General features: G+C 51.7%; 1 protein-coding gene across 2 annotated transcripts in view; it reads left to right on the forward strand.

Annotated features, from left to right (window-relative positions):
• The first annotated feature begins 280 nt into the window (after window positions 1–280).
• Window positions 281–17,165, forward strand: part of PCDH19 (protocadherin 19) — a 60,789-nt gene continuing 43,904 nt past the window's right edge. For both annotated transcript variants that reach the window (XM_062627435.1, XM_062627436.1), the window contains exons 1-2: window positions 281–2,449; window positions 5,401–5,728. In XM_062627435.1, the coding sequence (XP_062483419.1) occupies window positions 309–2,449; window positions 5,401–5,728 (2,469 nt within the window). In that variant the 5' untranslated portion in view covers window positions 281–308. The remainder of the gene's footprint in view (window positions 2,450–5,400; window positions 5,729–17,165) is intronic.

Consider the following 17,165-nt stretch of genomic DNA (forward strand, 5'->3'; position numbering starts at 1 on the left):
CGAGCGCCGGCGGGAGCGGGCTCGGAACAGCTCGGCACTACTCGGCTCCGCTCGGTTCGGTTCGGTTCGGCACCGCTCGGCTCGGCTCTGTTCGGCGCCCCGCTCCCGCGCGCCATGCCCGGCCCCTCCGCGGCGCTGCCGGCTCGGAGCGCCTGAGCGGGCGGCGGTGCGTGGACGCGGGGGACCGCGGCTCCGGTGCCCGCACCCGCCCGCCCGCCGCCGGGGCAGCCCGGCGGGCGCTGCCCGCATGAGGGCGGCGGGGCCCTGAGGCGGGCGGCCGGCGGCCGTCGGGGCGCGGCGCGGCGGCGATGGGGGCTCTCCCGGCGCTGCTGGGGGCCGCCTTGCTGTGGGCCGGCGCCGGGGCCCTCGTCAACCTCAAGTACTCGGTGGAGGAGGAGCAGCGGGCCGGCACGGTGATCGCCAACGTCGCCAAGGACGCCCGGGACGCCGGTTTCGTGCTGGACCCCCGGCAGCCCGCTGCCTTCCGGGTGGTCTCCAACTCGGCCCCCCATCTGGTGGACATCAGCCCCGGGTCCGGGCTGCTGGTGACCAAGCAGAAGATCGACCGGGACCTGCTGTGCCGGCAGAGCCCCAAGTGCATCATCTCGCTGGAGGTGATGTCCAGCTCCATGGAGATCTGCGTGATCAAGCTGGAGATCAAGGACCTCAACGACAACGCGCCCAGCTTCCCCACCGACCAGATTGAGCTGGAGATCTCGGAGACTGCCAGCCCCGGCACCCGGGTGCCTCTGGAGAGCGCCTACGACCCGGACTCAGGCAGCTTTGGTGTGCAGAGCTACGAGATCACCCCCAATGACCTCTTCGGGCTGGAGACCAAGACGCGGGGCGATGGGTCCCGCTTTGCCGAGCTGGTGGTGGAGAAGAGCCTGGACCGCGAGACCCAGTCCCACTACAGCTACGTGATCACGGCGCTGGATGGGGGTGACCCGCCCAACTTCGGCACGGTGGAGCTCAGCATCCGCGTCATTGACTCCAATGACAACAACCCGCTCTTCGAGGAGCCGGCCTACACCGTCAGCGTGCCTGAGAACGCCCCGCCTGGCACACCAGTTATCCGCCTCAACGCCTCCGACCCGGATGAGGGCACCAACGGCCAGGTCCTCTACTCTTTCCATAGTTATGTCTCCGAGAGGGCACGGGAGCTCTTCCAGATCGACCCGCAGAGTGGCCTCATCACCGTGAGCGGTGCCATTGACTATGAGGAGGGTCACGTCTATGAGCTGGACGTGCAGGCCAAGGACTTGGGGCCTAACTCCATCCCCGCCCATTGCAAAGTGACCATCAGCGTCCAGGATGCCAATGACAACCCACCGCTCATCAACCTGCTCTCTGTCAACAGCGAGCTGGTGGAGGTGAGCGAGAACGCCCCACCGGGCTATGTCATTGCCTTGGTGCGTGTCTCGGACCGCGACTCCGGGGCCAATGGGCGTGTGCAGTGCAAGCTCCTGGGCAATGTGCCCTTCCGGCTCCAGGAATATGAGAGCTTCTCCACTATCCTGGTGGATGGGCGGCTGGACCGGGAGCAGAGGGACCAGTACAACCTCACCATCCAGGCCAGGGACAACGGCGTTCCCTCCCTGCAGGCTACCAAGTCCTTCACTGTCAAGATCACCGATGAGAATGACAACCATCCCCACTTCTCCAAGCCCTATTACCAGGTGATCGTGCAGGAGAACAACACCCCGGGGGCCTATCTCCTCTCGGTCTCGGCCAGGGACCCTGACCTGGGCCTCAATGGCAGTGTCTCCTACCAGATCGTGCCCTCCCAAGTCAGGGACATGCCTGTCTTCACCTATGTCTCCATCAACCCCAACTCTGGAGATATCTATGCTTTGAGGTCCTTCAATCACGAACAGACAAAGGCCTTTGAGTTCAAGGTCTTGGCAAAAGACGGGGGTAACCCCTCCCTGCAGAGCAATGCCACTGTGAGGGTGATTGTCCTGGATGTCAATGACAACACCCCGGTGATCACAGCCCCACCGTTGGTCAATGGGACGGCGGAGGTGTACATCCCCAGGAACGCAGGGGTCGGCTACCTGGTCACCGTGGTCAAGGCAGACGACTACGACGAGGGTGAAAATGGCAGACTCTCCTATGAAATGGTGGAAGGAGACAGAGGGTTTTTTGAGATAGACCAGGTCAATGGAGAGATAAGGACCACCAGAGCCTTTGGGGAGAGTGCCAAGACAGCCTATGAGCTGATCGTGGTGGCTCACGACCATGGGAAAACATCTCTGTCGGCTTCCGCCTTGATTTTGATATACCTGTCTCCAGCCCTGGATGCCCAGGAGTCCATAGGATCTGTTAACCTCTCCCTGATTTTCATTATTGCCCTGGGGTCTATCGCAGCCATTCTTTTTGTCACCATGATCTTCGTGGCAGTCAAGTGCAAAAGGGATAACAAGGAAATCAGGACCTACAACTGCAGGTAAAGACCTCTTTTTCTTCTGTGCACCCTGCTTTGATTTTTGCCACCACGCTCACTTTTCCCTTTGCTGCTGTATCCTTAAGGGAGGGCCTGGGGGGGGATAGATTTCCTTTAGGGATAAAAGTGAGGTTCCTCTAGGAAGATTCCCTGCGAAGCTTTAAGGAATTGCTCCCTGGGAGGAGAGCTCAAATCCGTGCCGAGTAACAGATCCACTTAATCGTGCAGCTTGACAATCTGTTGCAGCATCCCCGTCGCAGGGAACGGGAGGACAACACTTTGCCAGAGGCATGGCTGGCTCCTGCGGGCAGCCCCCCATTCCCAGCGCCTCTCCCATAGCTCACAATGGGGGGCGGGAAGCCCCCGACCACCGCAGCATCCCCGCTGCAGACCTTCCCCGAGCCCTTGCTCGCTGTTCAAAAGAGCCATTGTGCACCCGATGCGGCTCCTCCTGGGGCCAGCTGGAGGGAATAGTGCCCCAAATCACCCCTTTTCACCCCGATCCTCTGCTCCGGCACCCGGCACGGCCGGTTGGACTGGGAGCAATGGGGCTGAGGAGGGATTTTGCCCTGGCTGGATGCGTGCTCTTAGGTCCGAAATGCCGGAGGGGAGGTCAGCCCCGTGCCCAGTGCTGCTGAAAGGGTGATAGGGGAAATCCATCCCCCTGAATATGTAACAGCCCGGCGATTATTGTCTCTCTTTTACTATTCTCTGTGTTACACAAGTTAGGAGACAAATGCTAACCACACATGAATATCAATCAGATGCCATAAAAGAGCAGCTGCAATGCCTCATAAATGGTTTAATCCTGTTACTAGTGAAATAGCCATGACTTCTCCATTCCTTGGGCTCCGAGTCGTTTCGGAGGGGAGGGATGGGAATTAATTTGGCTCTACCTTGGAAACGCAACGCTGGCCCCCGGCAATTCTGTGGCGGGGGGGGGGGGCATGTGCAGTCCTTAAACTTTTATTTAAGCAGGAATAATGGTGGAGAGTTTGGGTTTTATGCCCCGTTTTCACAGCTTAAAGCCTTTTTCCTCAATGGGGAAAAAAATCATCTGCAAATAAAGGTCGGTCTGTGCTGTATTATGGGATGTCAGGCTTCAAGTGAAAGCTCATCCAGCAGATTTCGTGCCAGCTTGGCCCGTTCAATGAGAATAGGAGCTGAATGGATAAAAATCACACCGTGGTGGTAGCCCCTAATAGCTTCACACATCGGCATAAACTCTGGGTTTGCTGTGATGGCTTTGGGATTAATGAAGTGCAGTTTAATTAAATAATTGGTCAATAGAGAAGGGACAGCAAAATGAATGCCTGCAGGAAATAACTGGGCTCTCGCGTTGCCAAACTTAAAACATTGAGGCAAACAGAACAATTAAAGCTTCATCAAGCACTGTTAGATGAGGCAGCAACGTATAGATTGGTGGCACGACAGCAATCCCTGCCTTCCCCTGATTTATCTGCATGCTCCGGGCGATGCACGGGCTCTTATCAGCGCGCATCTGAGCAGGAGAAGCTGGCTGCAGAGGTGGAGAAGCACCAGGTAGGCTCATGGTGACCGTGGGCACCCTCTCCCTGCGCTGCCTGCGTGCCTTTGGGCTTTGCAGAGCCTTATCTGAGAGGTTCCCCGGCAGAGCTGCTGGAGAGGCTTCATAAAATGGGTTAATTTATGAGGCACATCAGGTTATATGAGAGCTGTTCGACTTGGTGGCGTTTTCATGCTCAGGCAATTAGCTTCCTGGAACAAGAAGATTTGTCCAATATTTGCCTTCCTAGATAAAACTGTGTTATTTATTCATCCCATTATTTCTGTTGCAGCTATGGGAATTTTCCCCCTTTATTTTTAAATGCTGTTATCATAACCACGAGAAAAGCAAAGTCCTCACTTTCAGATGTGCATTCCTGACTAGGGATAGCATTTGATGTGCTTCCCTGGGAAATATCGAGCTGCCCTGTGCTGTGCATGTGCAAATCCATCTGTGGGGCATTGGCATTTGGAAAAAGGAGCCACTCTGAGCTGAGCATCCCCAGTTCCTGCGAGATGCGGTCATGTATTTATGGTTATTTGCTCGGCTGCTGTCTTAAGGGTAACTTTCTCCCTCCGGTGCTTTGCAGAAGGCAAACAAGGCACTTCATCAGTCGGTTCCTTTGGCAGGTGGGAAGCGAAAGAGGGAAAGAAAGGCAGAGAAAAACAAGCTTGCAGTGAGGAAAGAGAAAAAGAAGGTCAAAAAGGATCATTTCTCTTTGCAAAACATGGTTGTTGCTCTCCGATTTCCAGGAGGCAAAAAGCATCTCCCAGCAGAAGGGGGTGTGCGTGTCAGGGGGTGAGGGATGAAGAGGATGCGGTTGGAGAAGAGCTTTTGGGTTATTGGGTATTATCAGGAGATAGCCTACACAGCAGCAAATTGGGTAAGGCATTAATAAACAAACAGCCTTTGGAGTGTGAGAGGCTCGAGCTTGCCAGCTCGGGCTGCTTCTGGGTCTGCTTTATTTACTGCTGTGGAAAATGAACTAGGGGAAAAAAAAATGCTCTATTCATTTTGAATTTGCATTATGGGGACCAAATTAAATCCCATTTAGAATCCTTAGTCTTCATGGAAATGAATTCAGGTACCCTTTTCAGTTCATGGAAACTGATTCTAGCATCCCCATTTTTCTCCTCTGCAGGCTGGACTTTACTCCTAGTAGCTAAATATCAGCAATCACAAACACTAGGATAAAACCCCAGAGGCATATTCTTCCTTCCCATTACTTTCCATATTTGACCTGCAAGCATCATACATATGAAAATAAGCTAAAGATGGTGTCGTGCCACCAGACCCGAAACATGACGTAATGTGCATGACTAAGAAGCCTACATGGAGATGGGGGCCAAGCCCTCTGGGTTTCTGCATGTGTATTTAGCGGGGCAGGTTCAGGATGCTCTCAGCTGTTCATTTCCATTCTGTCCCCCAGAATCGCAGAGTACTCCTATGGGCATCAGAAGAAATCAAGCAAGAAGAAGAAGATCAGCAAGAATGATATCCGCCTGGTGCCGCGGGACGTGGAGGAGACGGATAAAATGAACGTTGTCAGCTGCTCCTCTCTCACTTCATCCCTCAACTACTTCGACTACCACCAGCAGACCCTGCCGCTGGGCTGCCGCCGCTCCGAAAGCACCTTCCTCAATGTGGAGAGCCAGAACAACAGGAATGCCGGCTCCAACCACATCTACCATCACACCTTCACGGGGCAAAGCCCCCAGCAGCCCGACCTCATCATCAACGGGATGCCGCTGCCGGAGGTGAGTGTTGGTACCCCTTGGGCATCCGGAGCAGGTTTGTGCTGTTGGTGTAAGTGCTGCCCAAAGGATGTGTTGAGCGATGGGCAATGCTGGCTTTGTGTGTTGGATGCTCTGGAGCAAGGGACTGATGGAGGATGGAAGCTGCGGGCTCTGGGACAGCCCCAACATGTGGTCATGGTGGATGTTTCACCTCCAAGCGCTGCAGAGAGCCTTAGAGATGCCCAGGCAGGGATGCTGGCATGGTCAGGTCAGGCCAGGCTGTGGTGGATGCTTTGCAGGTGGGTTTGGAGTGTGGAGATGCTCAAGGGAGGAGACACTCATTGCCTTCACAGGAGGTTTTTAGGCGGGCATTGAAAGCAGTGTTGGTGGTTGTTGTTCTGGAGGCAATGGGTTGTGCTGGGGGTGCCCCATTGTCACTGGCTAGCCCTGCTGTCCCCTCACCATGCAGGCATGGGAGGGATGCTGAAGGCAGGGAAAGGGGCTGCTTGGATCCACACCATCCTCATCAGGTTCTTCTAATTCATTGGCTTTCCTGTATATCACAGGCATCATTTAATGTTGCTTGTTTGTCTCTCTTTGAATTATTGTTTGGTATTAAGCAAAACAATCAAAGGTTTGTCATGTTTCCTGCTTTGAACGGAATAACAAAGCTGAAAAAGCAGCTGAAATATTTATGGCTCGCTCTGTTTTGCGTTCAGTGTGCTGGTGTAAATGCAAAACGGTGCTGCTGGAGACAGTGGAGCTGCTTCACATTTATCCTTGTGCTATGGAGAGCAGAGCATGGCCCTCTTTGGAAGCCTTCAAGGCTGCTGGAGAGGGCTTGTGCTGGTGGGCCTCATCCTGCTCTGTGTGTATTGGTGATGTTCATTGAACCCTGGTGTTTAACCTCTGCTGAGGCTGCAGAACCAGCTCCCAAGAGGTCACATATGAGTGTTGGACCAGTTTTAGGATGCTTCAGCCCAAATGTCTGTTGCTCAAAGTGGAGGTGCAGCTTTGAGCTTTGAGAGTGGAAATGACCTGGGTATAAGCACTAACATAGTCTACTTGCATGTATCCAGCCATAGGGCTTGAGTGGGCTCTTCTGCTCCCAAGTGAAAAGGATAATCAGGCATTGGAGCAGGCTGCCCAGGGCAGTGCTGGAGTCACTGTCCCTGGAAGCATTCACAAACCATGTAGATGAGGCCTTTAGTGACATGGTTTAGTGGTGGACTTGGCAGTGCTGGGCAATGGTTGGACTGGATGAGCTGAAAGGTCTTTTCCAGCCTGATTGATTCTGTATCCCAGTGGGAAGGGTCAGGGATGTTGCATCCAAGTGTGAATGGGAGCAGTCTGGGATAAGCCTGTCTGTGGTCAAATAAGGCAGAAGAGCTGTTACTGAAGCTGGCTTCTCTCCTTGTGCTGTGCCCAGGTAGGCTGGGGATGGGAAACATCACCCTTCATATATTAGGGGATGTCTGTTGATGCTCAGATTTGCCTGTGCTCTTTACTGAGTACCAGCAGGGGCTCAGGGTACCCAGCAGCCCGGGGGACACATGCCAAGCTGTGAGCGACCATCACTGTTGGGATGCTGGGGAATTCCTGCCTTCCTCGAGCGATGTCCTTTGGAGAGGTGTCTCAAGCATATCTCTGGCTGGTGCCTTGGTGTGGGAGCACCCTGTCAGCCTGTGAGTCATTGCCACAGACAAAATGCAGTCATAAAACCCATCCCACGCTGGCATTAGCCAGCAGCACACGCTGGCAGCAGTCTGTGGTGCCAGGAAGGAGGGAAGGACCATTGGGAACATCATAGCTCAGCTGATGAAGTTAACAGGCAGCGGAGGGCAGGAGGCAGCGCTGACCATGTCCCTCGTCGATGTAGCGGTTAGCCTGGGGTCTGGCAGCGTGTGGAGGTCCCCATGCCCTGTGCACCCTCATGTGAGGGAGCTGGGATGCTTGTTGCTTTGCATTGTTTCTCCATCCCCAGCTCTTGTGCTGGTGGCATGCACTGTGAGAAATACATTTGTCTTTTGTAATGGCTGCTATGGAGTGTCAGCTTAGAACATGCCCTCCAGCAGCTGATGCTTTCCAGTCCTGCTAACGGACAGCAGCCCTGGGGTGGATGCTGTCTGGGAGAGCAGCATGTCCTGGCAGGAATCTGCTTGCTCCCTGGGGATGCTTTTGGACAAAAGGGCAGGGCCAGGGCACGGGGAGGAGAAATCCCAACTGCAGGCTGTTTGGAAGTTTGGGTTAGGGTGGGAACGTCTATGGTTTTTTGGCAGAGTCCCAGTGTTATGCTCCCAGCTATTGCAAGGGAAATTATCTCGCTGGTGGTGTGGGTTCTACCTAAGGGGCAGGAGGATTAGTGGTGACTGGAGTGACAGCCATGGCCTGGCACACAGGATGACACAGAAACACCATAAAAGATGCTTTCACATGTCCAGAGGACCGTTACAGCTTCTTACTCATCGCAGCCTGTCACTGCCTTAGCAAGCATTGCAGTGTGATGATGTGCTATTGGTACACCTCCAGGTGGTGATGATTTAATAAACACAATTCCAGCCCGGGGTTTCCAGAGCCAAACCTTCCCCTGCAGTACATCTGGTGGGACTTTGTCTGGGCTGGTTTGAATCGCCTCCGGTGATGATGCTGCCGGCGTTTCCCCAGGGAGCCCTTATGAGGTGTCAGCATCATGGAGATATTGATGCTGCTCCACCGAGGAGTGACTTTTCCTGATGGGAAGGCAAAGTATTGGTTGATAAAAGATAAAATAGGGAGGTAAATGTGTCTCTGGTGGTGTCATGTAGCATATGATGGTTGTGGCTGGGAGTAAACGTCTGCAGACACATGCTGTCCTAAGCAGTAGTGGGTTTGCAGTGTAGCTGGTCTTTAATGTGAGCTTTATTTGCCTTATGCCCTGAAGTACAAGTCCCCGAGGCTGGGTTGTTTGTGGAGCTTCAGGAACTGTGTCCTCCCTGCCGTGGTGGCAGGTCCCGGGGCTTGTGGTGCTGTGCTGGTGGTAACTGTGCTCCTTGGTGCTCCCCATCTTCCCCTGATGATACAGGAAGGGTTAAACAGTAGCTAATGCAGGGGCTGCAAAACAAGTTTGGGGTGATCCTTGATAAACTTTTCCCTTTGGGTCAGGGCTTGGCTGCCAAGACAGCATCGGGAGGCAGTGGGGGACATCCTGGGTGGGGGGGTTCTGGCCTCTTGGGTACCACTCAGGGATGCCTGCCTGTGGCCTTTGAGCATCCTCGTGGCTGTAGGCGGCGATGGCAGGAAGTGTTATGAGCAGCTCTGGTGATTGTGGCTGACAGCGGGAGGCTTGGGCCCCGTTAGTGTTTGGACTTGTTTAGCAGGAGGGAGAGTGGGACATGTTGGAGCCGCGAGGGCATTGCCGGTCAGAGCTCTGCTGCTGCCGAGGGCTTTCCTTTGTCTTCCTGCTGAGCCGGAGGAGAAGTCAGCTTTGAAACCAAAAGGGCTTGTTGTTAGGTTTTGCATGTTTATTACTGAAAGTTGTACCAGGAGACTAAATATCAAAAGGAATGGGTGCCATTAGGCAGCTTCCTTGATAAAAATGCAGTTTGCATTGGGTTGGTGTGGAAAGTGGTCTGAATGCCGAGCCTTTTAGGATGCCTGGGACATGACTCGCATGTCGAGCAGCCACCCTTGGGTTACACTTCCATGCCTCGGTCTTGACTTGGTGGTTTTAAAAGAAAACTCTGTGTGTGCAATGGCTGCATCTGGGTTTCAGAGGCAGTTTGACATCCAAAATCTGTGCCGCTTTGGGAAACGATGCTGATGCATCGTGTGATTCCCAGGAACAGGGAGCATCCCCTGGGATACCACAGCTCTCTCTGCCCCTTGCTCTGACCTGGGGCCACAGTGACCCAGCAGGACCCAGCATGGGAGAGGCGAAGAGGTGTGAAACAGGGGTGGGGGAATTCCAGAGGTGGAATTGGCATGGAGGTGCGGGATTGATGCTCTCTGGGGGTCCAGATGGCTCTGCTCTGGCAGCAGCAGGGAAGGTAAGCAGCAGCACTGCCCTTAGACTATAAACAGAATGAGGATAAGGCATGGCCTTGCTCTGGTGCTGCTCTGGTAGGTTTGAGATGATCAAGGCGGAATCCTTTGGGTCCCCACATGGTGACAAGCCCCAGGCCCAGGTCTGCCCATGGGGGTCATGTCCGTGGGGATCTGCCACCTCCTGAGCTGGTAACCACCATCAATAGGATGGGGAATTACTGGTGTTAGTGATAATCCCGGTCTAATCCCCCAACCTTGATACACTCCCCTGTAATCCTCACTCACACTGATTTCACTGGGGCTCCTGGTGGCAGTGGGGATTATTTGAGCGAGCAACAGTTGCAGGATAAGGCCCTGTTGGTTTCATATGTGGTTTTTTACTACCTGGAAAGCGTTCTCCTCACTATAGAAAATGGGTTTCGAAGCACAATAGAGCAATTTTCGTTGCAGGCAGCAGCGGCAGTTTCTGCTCTGGCTATCTGGTGGTGTTAACTAAAGCACATTTCTACAGCACACAAAGAGTTTTGTTTTGGGAGGAATGAAATCAGCGTGGCTGCTCCTCTCTCTCTGTCATTTCTCTACTTGTCAATTCTTTCTTCCCCTCCAGCTTATCCTCCTCTTCTCTGCTAGCCTTAAAAAGCCCCCAAAGTGTCTGTTGTAATCACATTTGGTGTGTTACAACCAGAATGAATGTACTCACTTTAATATGCTGGGTTTGAGGAAATCACTTTCTGTCTGGTCTAACAGACAATTTGTTATAAACCATGCCGTTTAGAAGCAAAGGGCCTTGCTTTAGTGTAACGCTGGGGAGACGTCACGATACATAATTGGAAGGGATTTGGCTTGCTTCTGAGTAATACTGTGGATAGAGCAGGGGAAGGGGAGAAAGGAAAGGAGGTGTTTTCCAACCCGGAGAAAGTGTGCCGTGCTGAGGCATGCCAGGCTCTTGGAATGAGGCTTATTTTGAGCAGGGATAATAATTAAAGCATGATCAGCGCCGATGCTCCGCTAGGCAGAAGGCTGACTTCGCAGCCAGCGTTGCCAGTCTTGCTTTCTCCTTGGGAGGTCACTGTAACTCAGCACTTTTTGTGCCTGCGATGTGCACCGCGCTGGGTAAGCACAGGTCACGGCTCCATCTGTGCCTCGGCATTCCCATACCTGGGTATCCCTGTCTAGGAGCTAACAGCAGCATTCATCCTTCGGGAGCCCACCCAAGAGGAGTGATGCTTTCAGCTTTAGGTAGCCACTGGGTATCCTCTCCCTAGGGAAAGCTCAGCAGACTCTGCCAGGGACCAGGCCCACCCCAAACCAACCTGGATGCTCTCCATACTCACTCCCAATGTGCCCTGAAATGGCAACTCCCAGCAAATCCCACAGCTTAACGACTCCCAGAGAGTTCTGTGTATCACTGCATGTTCCCTGACCTCTCGGAGCATCGGATGCTGACATTATGGAAATCAGCAGCTCTCTATTCCATGCCAAGGTCAGCGTAACCAAATTACACTTCTCCTAATGTAATCGCTCCGAGCAATCTGTGTGGAAAACCTCATTTGAATACCTTGCAGCAAGGATACACATGCCAGCTCCCATTCCCATTTAACCACGTCTCTCACTGATGGCTACACTCGCTGCGTCTTGGGCAAACCTTTGGTTCAACACACTTTGGCTCTTCATGGAGTCATTTAGGTTGGAAAAGATCATTAAGATCATCCAAACCTACGCTGCCAACTTCATCACTAAATCATGTATGTTTTCTATGGGTGATATGGGGCTGCAACCCTATCCTGGCACCCCTTTGGCTTTTCCAAGGGTTTTCCAGCCTGCAGTGGGGTCCTGGATAGGTGGGACCAAGGGTGTTTGCTGCAAGGGTCCTTAGAGGAATTGGGGATGGTGTGTGGTGTGGTGGCAGTAGCCAAGCTGTATTTAGCGGTAAAAACCTTCTCCTCTGATGGCAAGACCTAGGGTGCTCAACAGGAATATGATTATATTGTTATATATTGCATACTGTATATGATATATATTATAGACAATATGCTCTGATACACACAAAATATTTATAATCATATAAAAAGTGTGTCTAGAATTATTCCGTATTTTACCTAATTATATAAATAAGAATATAATACATTGTATAACCGTATATATATCTCAGTTGGTTTTATGCTGCTGGATTGGGGTTTATGGCTCACTTGCTGAAAGCAGAGAGGCTCGTTTTTGTTCTCCTTTTAGTAAATCTGAATTTCTGATGCCTATTTCTGATGCATAACTCTTCCTCGCTGAGTCTATAAAAAACCCTCCTGCAGCTAAATTTACATGGCAGAGAAGAATTTTCCCTTAAATTAGGCAAGATTTGTAGTAAGTTTTGAGGGCTCTTAAATGACATCAAGAGGATGGTCTTGCACACTACGTCTGGCCTTTTTTGGGGGAGTTTCCAAGTGAACTCCTGCTGTATTGAGCTATTTGGGTGCTGTGGCTTCTCCCTGTCATTCAGTTTGCATAAAGCTCATGCTGCATCCAAAGGCATTGTAAGGCCAAGCGCACGTAGCCTTTGAGTAACCTTATGCACACTCACTTTTCTCCATGGATAGAGCTGTATCTTCCAGCTGCCATGTCCTGAAGTCCCTCCAGAGGGCTTTGAGCCAGAGAAGCTCCTCAGCCATGTGTTCTCCTGGGTCCTTGGGGCTCCTGCCCTCACTGAGGGTGCCCTGCTTGGATCTTCGCTAAATTCCCATCATCTGGCAATGGCAGAGCTCCCTGCCTGCCTCCATCCTGAGGCTCTTTGGCGATGAGCCCTCCATCTCCACTGGGAGACCTCTCATCCCTCTGACAGTGGCTCCCACTTCCATGCAAGGGCTTGGATAGGGGACCCCATCCCTGCCCGTTCCCTCTTCCCTACCAGGCTGCCTATGGGGCCAGGCACAGCCTCGCTTCAATAAATGATTAGATATTGTTCCCAGTAGGGGCTATAGTTGAGTTCCAATCATTTTCTGTTAATTAAAGTAGGGGATGGTCTTATTTGTAGCATAAATAGTTGTAATCTGTGTACTTATAAGTGTAATTATGATTTAAATTAGAGTGTGCTCTGACTCAGTGATGGATGGGGTGCTCTGCAGGCAGTGCTACCCTCGCAGGGCTGCGATATAAGGGTCTCCTGGGGTCCCCCATGGTCCTCATTATCCTCAGGAGAGCATCACTGGGAGCTCAGCAAACGGATGCTGATGATGTTGATGGCTCCCAATTTTGCTCTTCCTGTTGGGGCAGAGCATGCCCATGGCACCTGTCAGAGGGTTTGAGAGAGAATAGACTTCAGTGTTGCTGCTTCGGTGTCTCCCTATAGTTTCTAGTCTCAATTTGGAGTGAAGTAATGGCTTATGTCAGCCAGACAAGTGATTAGTACTTAGCCTTGGAATTAACATAGAATTACGTTGAGTTCTCGTTAGGCTGGTGAAGGCTGGAGTGCGGCGACTGCTAATGCTGCAGTGATTCGTGCTTCCATCCCTCTGGTGGAAGCCCTCAGCATGCTGTAGGGGACCCCAGCCACCCCTTCTCCTCACCCCCAGCTCCTCATGCAGGTCTGGGACAGGTAGCCTAGTGTGCATTGCAGCCAGGTAGATGAGGTCTTTGTCTTGACATCCCGTTGGCCCCCAGAGATCAGGACGTGAATCTCTCCTGGTTCTCCCGGTGCTCTGGAGCTTGTTGGATTAAACCATCTTTTGTAATGGCAGGTGTATGCCACAGGGCAGGTTGTAAAACTCCGGTGTTGGTGGATTGCATTAACCCATCCTAAGTCAGGTATGTAAAATTCCATTAAGCAAAAACCCTCTGGCATTTTCTCACCCTCTGCTCGAGCTCTGCAGGCTATGCTAATGCAGTGCGCTCATCTATTAGGAGGATGATGGCTTTAAAATAATAACATTTATCTTTGGCAGCGGACCTACAATAGTGCACGCCGAGTACAATTTTGTGAAAGGCTCTGCAGATGTTGCCTCGTTCAATCTGGGTCAAAAAGAGTGCTTAGAATCATAAAGGTTAGAAAGAGATCAAATAATTCGGTGGTTTTATTGCTGAATAATGTACTTGGAAAATATCATTCACCATTATTAGACTAAGTGAGTACAGAAAACACAGGACTCAATAGTCATTTCTCAGTATTGGCTGATTTTACTGGGTTTATAATGTAGCTAAATTCCCTGTTATTGATTCAAACATCGATTATTGATCTGGACATCTAAATGCATGTGCTTGTGGGAGCACACGGGAGTCGGACAGTTAGGGAATTAAGCTTCCACACCTCCCTGCAGCGCTTGGCAGCACACCCATGGGCAGAAGGGTGCTGCTTTTGGGGAGCTCTCGGTGTTTTGCCTTCACAAAGGTGAAAAAGCAGGAAAACACCCATCTTATGAGTGTTCTTTTCCGTGCCTCACATAAACTTGGTCATGCAAACCCAGATGTGGGCTTGGTGCCTGCGACTCTTGTCACCTCCTCCCTCCTAGACTTTTCATATTCAGATTCACATCTGGATGCTCTGGCAGGAGCCCAGCTTCAGTGACATTTAGTAATCAAATCCACGTGGCTGTTGGCTTAGAAACAGCATCCAAACCTGTCTGTCTGCCTGGTGGAATGCCTCTCCAGACGTTTGCAAGTGGTTCCTCTTCTTTCTTGTGGAGTCCCCACTGTGGTTGTGTCCCCTTTGAGGAGGTTAGTACCATGCATGGGCTGAGATCCTTCATGTACATCAATTAATTGCAGGGGTTGGGTTGATGAGAAACCAAAGCCGTGGTCCCATATGGGCTCTGCATCCTGTGGTGAGCCCATGGACCAGAGCTGGCAGCATCACTGTGGGAGCCACAGGCATCCCACTGGGCTGGGGCTTGCTTTGGATTCCTTTGTTCAGGAGGGAAAAAAAAAGATGAATTTTGGAATATGTTCATCTCCTGTTCTCCGCACTTGGTTGTTGTCAGCATTAATATGCCATTAACACATGCTCATTAGGAGGAGAATGATTATACCCTGCAGAGGATGGGGGAAACCTTCATTAGGCACTAACATATTGAACTGAGCTGCAAACTTCACTTGGGAAAACTGGGGAAGGTTCTGCTCAGCATCAGGTTTCCCTCATTTCTCACTGGGTGGATGAAAGCACCTCGTCCTTTAGCAAGTACTCTCAACCAGGGCTGGGGGTCCAGCACTGAAATCCTTCTCAGGACCTCACATCCATCTTCCCCACACGTCAAAGATGTCCTCATCAAAGCTTATTTTGGCACACAAAGAGGACACAAACCTGTGTCCCTCCCTCCGATGGCTCCTTAGGCTTGATGAGATGAAATCTCTGCATAGCTGGGTGATGCTCCGGGAGCAGATTGGTTGAGAAAGGAGGTGTCATTTCTACATCCTTACTCTTCACACTGTAACGACCTTTTAAGTGTTCATCTGGCCTTGCTGCCTCCAGTCTGAAGCCATAACCTGCCATGTGTGACAGGGCAATTGCTCGCCCTGGTAATGATTACAGCGCAGCCCGGCGTTGTTCCCTTGTTTGCTCGGCGCGTGGCAGCTTGAGGCATGTGCATGGTGCTCTCTTAAAGTCAATCAATACGAATAATTGCAAGTTGAGGGGGGGGAGAGGGCTCTAACAGACAAATACTTGCAGATTAAAACCCTTTTTGCATGCGGACGCCTCTTGTGATAGGTAACAGGGGATGGACAATAAGGACCATATGTGGTGTTTAATCAGAATTTATTCTAAATAGGGTGATTTCATAGAGTTCCATGGAGCTGACATCTGTCTCTGTATTAATTGTGAGCGTGTTGTCTCTGTCCCTGCCCTGCTCCCCTCTCTGCCTGGGGTTTTGCAGTGTTGGTGGTGGGGTCACTGTGGTCCTGTCCCCTCTGTATAGATGCAGCCATAGGGAATCCCATGGATCGGTTTTCATCTACAGACCTCAGCAAAGGAGAAGCATTTGCTGGGTCTAGCTGAAGGTGTGTGAAAGCATGGCCTCATCAGGAGTACAGGAAAGTGCTGGGCGAGATAGCCCTGGTGCTACAGAAAATTGCTTCTGGTGCCTTCAGCAGCCTCAGAGCAGTGATGGAGAGCTGAGCTGTAGCTGCTCATGGGGAGACCCAGATCGCAGGTTGGAGGGTTTCTTCCTGCAGAGATGGAGACAGAGAGGGCTGAAGCTGCCCATTCCCAGCTCGCGTTCCCTTTGGTGACCTGGCCCTTCCTTTGTTGTTGATCCTGAAACCTAATGAAGAACGGCTGAGGGACATGGGGGGTTCAGATGGAGAAGAGAAGGCTCAGGGGGGGACCTGATCACTCCCTACAGCTGCCTAACAGGAGGATGGAGTCAGGAGGGGCTGGGCTCTGCTCCCAAGGAACAAGGGATGGGACAAGAGGAAACGGCCTCAAGCTGCCCCAAGACAGGTTTAGATGGAGCTGAGGAACAATTCCTTCCCCAGAGGGTGCTCAGGCATTGGAACAGGCTGCCCAGGACAGGGCTGCAGTCACCATCCCTGCAAGTGTTCACACACCGTGGAGACGAGGCCTCAGTGCCATGGTGGCCTTGGCAGTGCTGGGGAATGGTTGGTCTCAATGACCTTGAAGGTCTTTTCCAACCCGGTTGATTCTAGGATTCTAATAACGAGGAAGTTTGCCAAAATCAGAAGTCACTGATAGGGAGGGACATGAGGTCGTGAAGTGAGATACCAACATGCAACAGGTCAAGCTTGAAAGCTTTTTGTCTATCAGTGCCTCCATTAGAAGCGAGTACCATCTCCTGTCTTGTGTTGACTGGACAGACAGATGGACGCCCATGCTGTCGAGGAGACACTTTGGTGGCCATCCAGCTTCACCCAACCCCTTGGTTCTTTCTCCTCCAACCATAATGACTTCTCCTCTCATCCCACCATGCTGTCCCCATACCGAGCAGGCAGAGGCTCCCTTCTGGCCGCATTGGAAGCGTGGCTGCTCCATGTGCTGGCTGCTGCGTGACTCATGGAATCGCCATGCGAAATGCATCATTCATAAACTGTTTAGTGTGACCCTTCTGTACAGTAGCACTAATTATTATTATCACGGAAGCCCAGTAAACCAGACTAGTAATTATCAGGGATTTATTTGAATGGACAGCTAAGCTATTCTTGGCAAGTTAGTCAAAGCAGTTGTCATGACAGCCACACAAATGTGTCTTATGAATTGGGTTAATTAGGGTAATTAATAACTGTTGTTTTGCCCTTTTTAACAAGGTATTGCCTAGACACCATCAAAAATTAGCAATTGTACCTAACAGAAATAGTCTTCTTCTAGCAGGAACCTTCCCATTGCAAAACCAAAGCAGTAAATACCCGTTGGGTTGTTGTTTCAATGTGCCGTCCCTTTCCTTGTGCGAGAGCAGGGAGGAAAAGGCCGTGTTGTGATGTTTCTGCTGCGGTTCCCCTGCTG

This window comes from Pezoporus occidentalis, unplaced genomic scaffold, assembly GCF_034315485.1.
Source record: "Pezoporus occidentalis ecotype Australia unplaced genomic scaffold, CSIRO_AGI_Poc_V1 ctg30, whole genome shotgun sequence".
Lineage (NCBI taxonomy): Eukaryota > Metazoa > Chordata > Aves > Psittaciformes > Psittacidae > Pezoporus > Pezoporus occidentalis.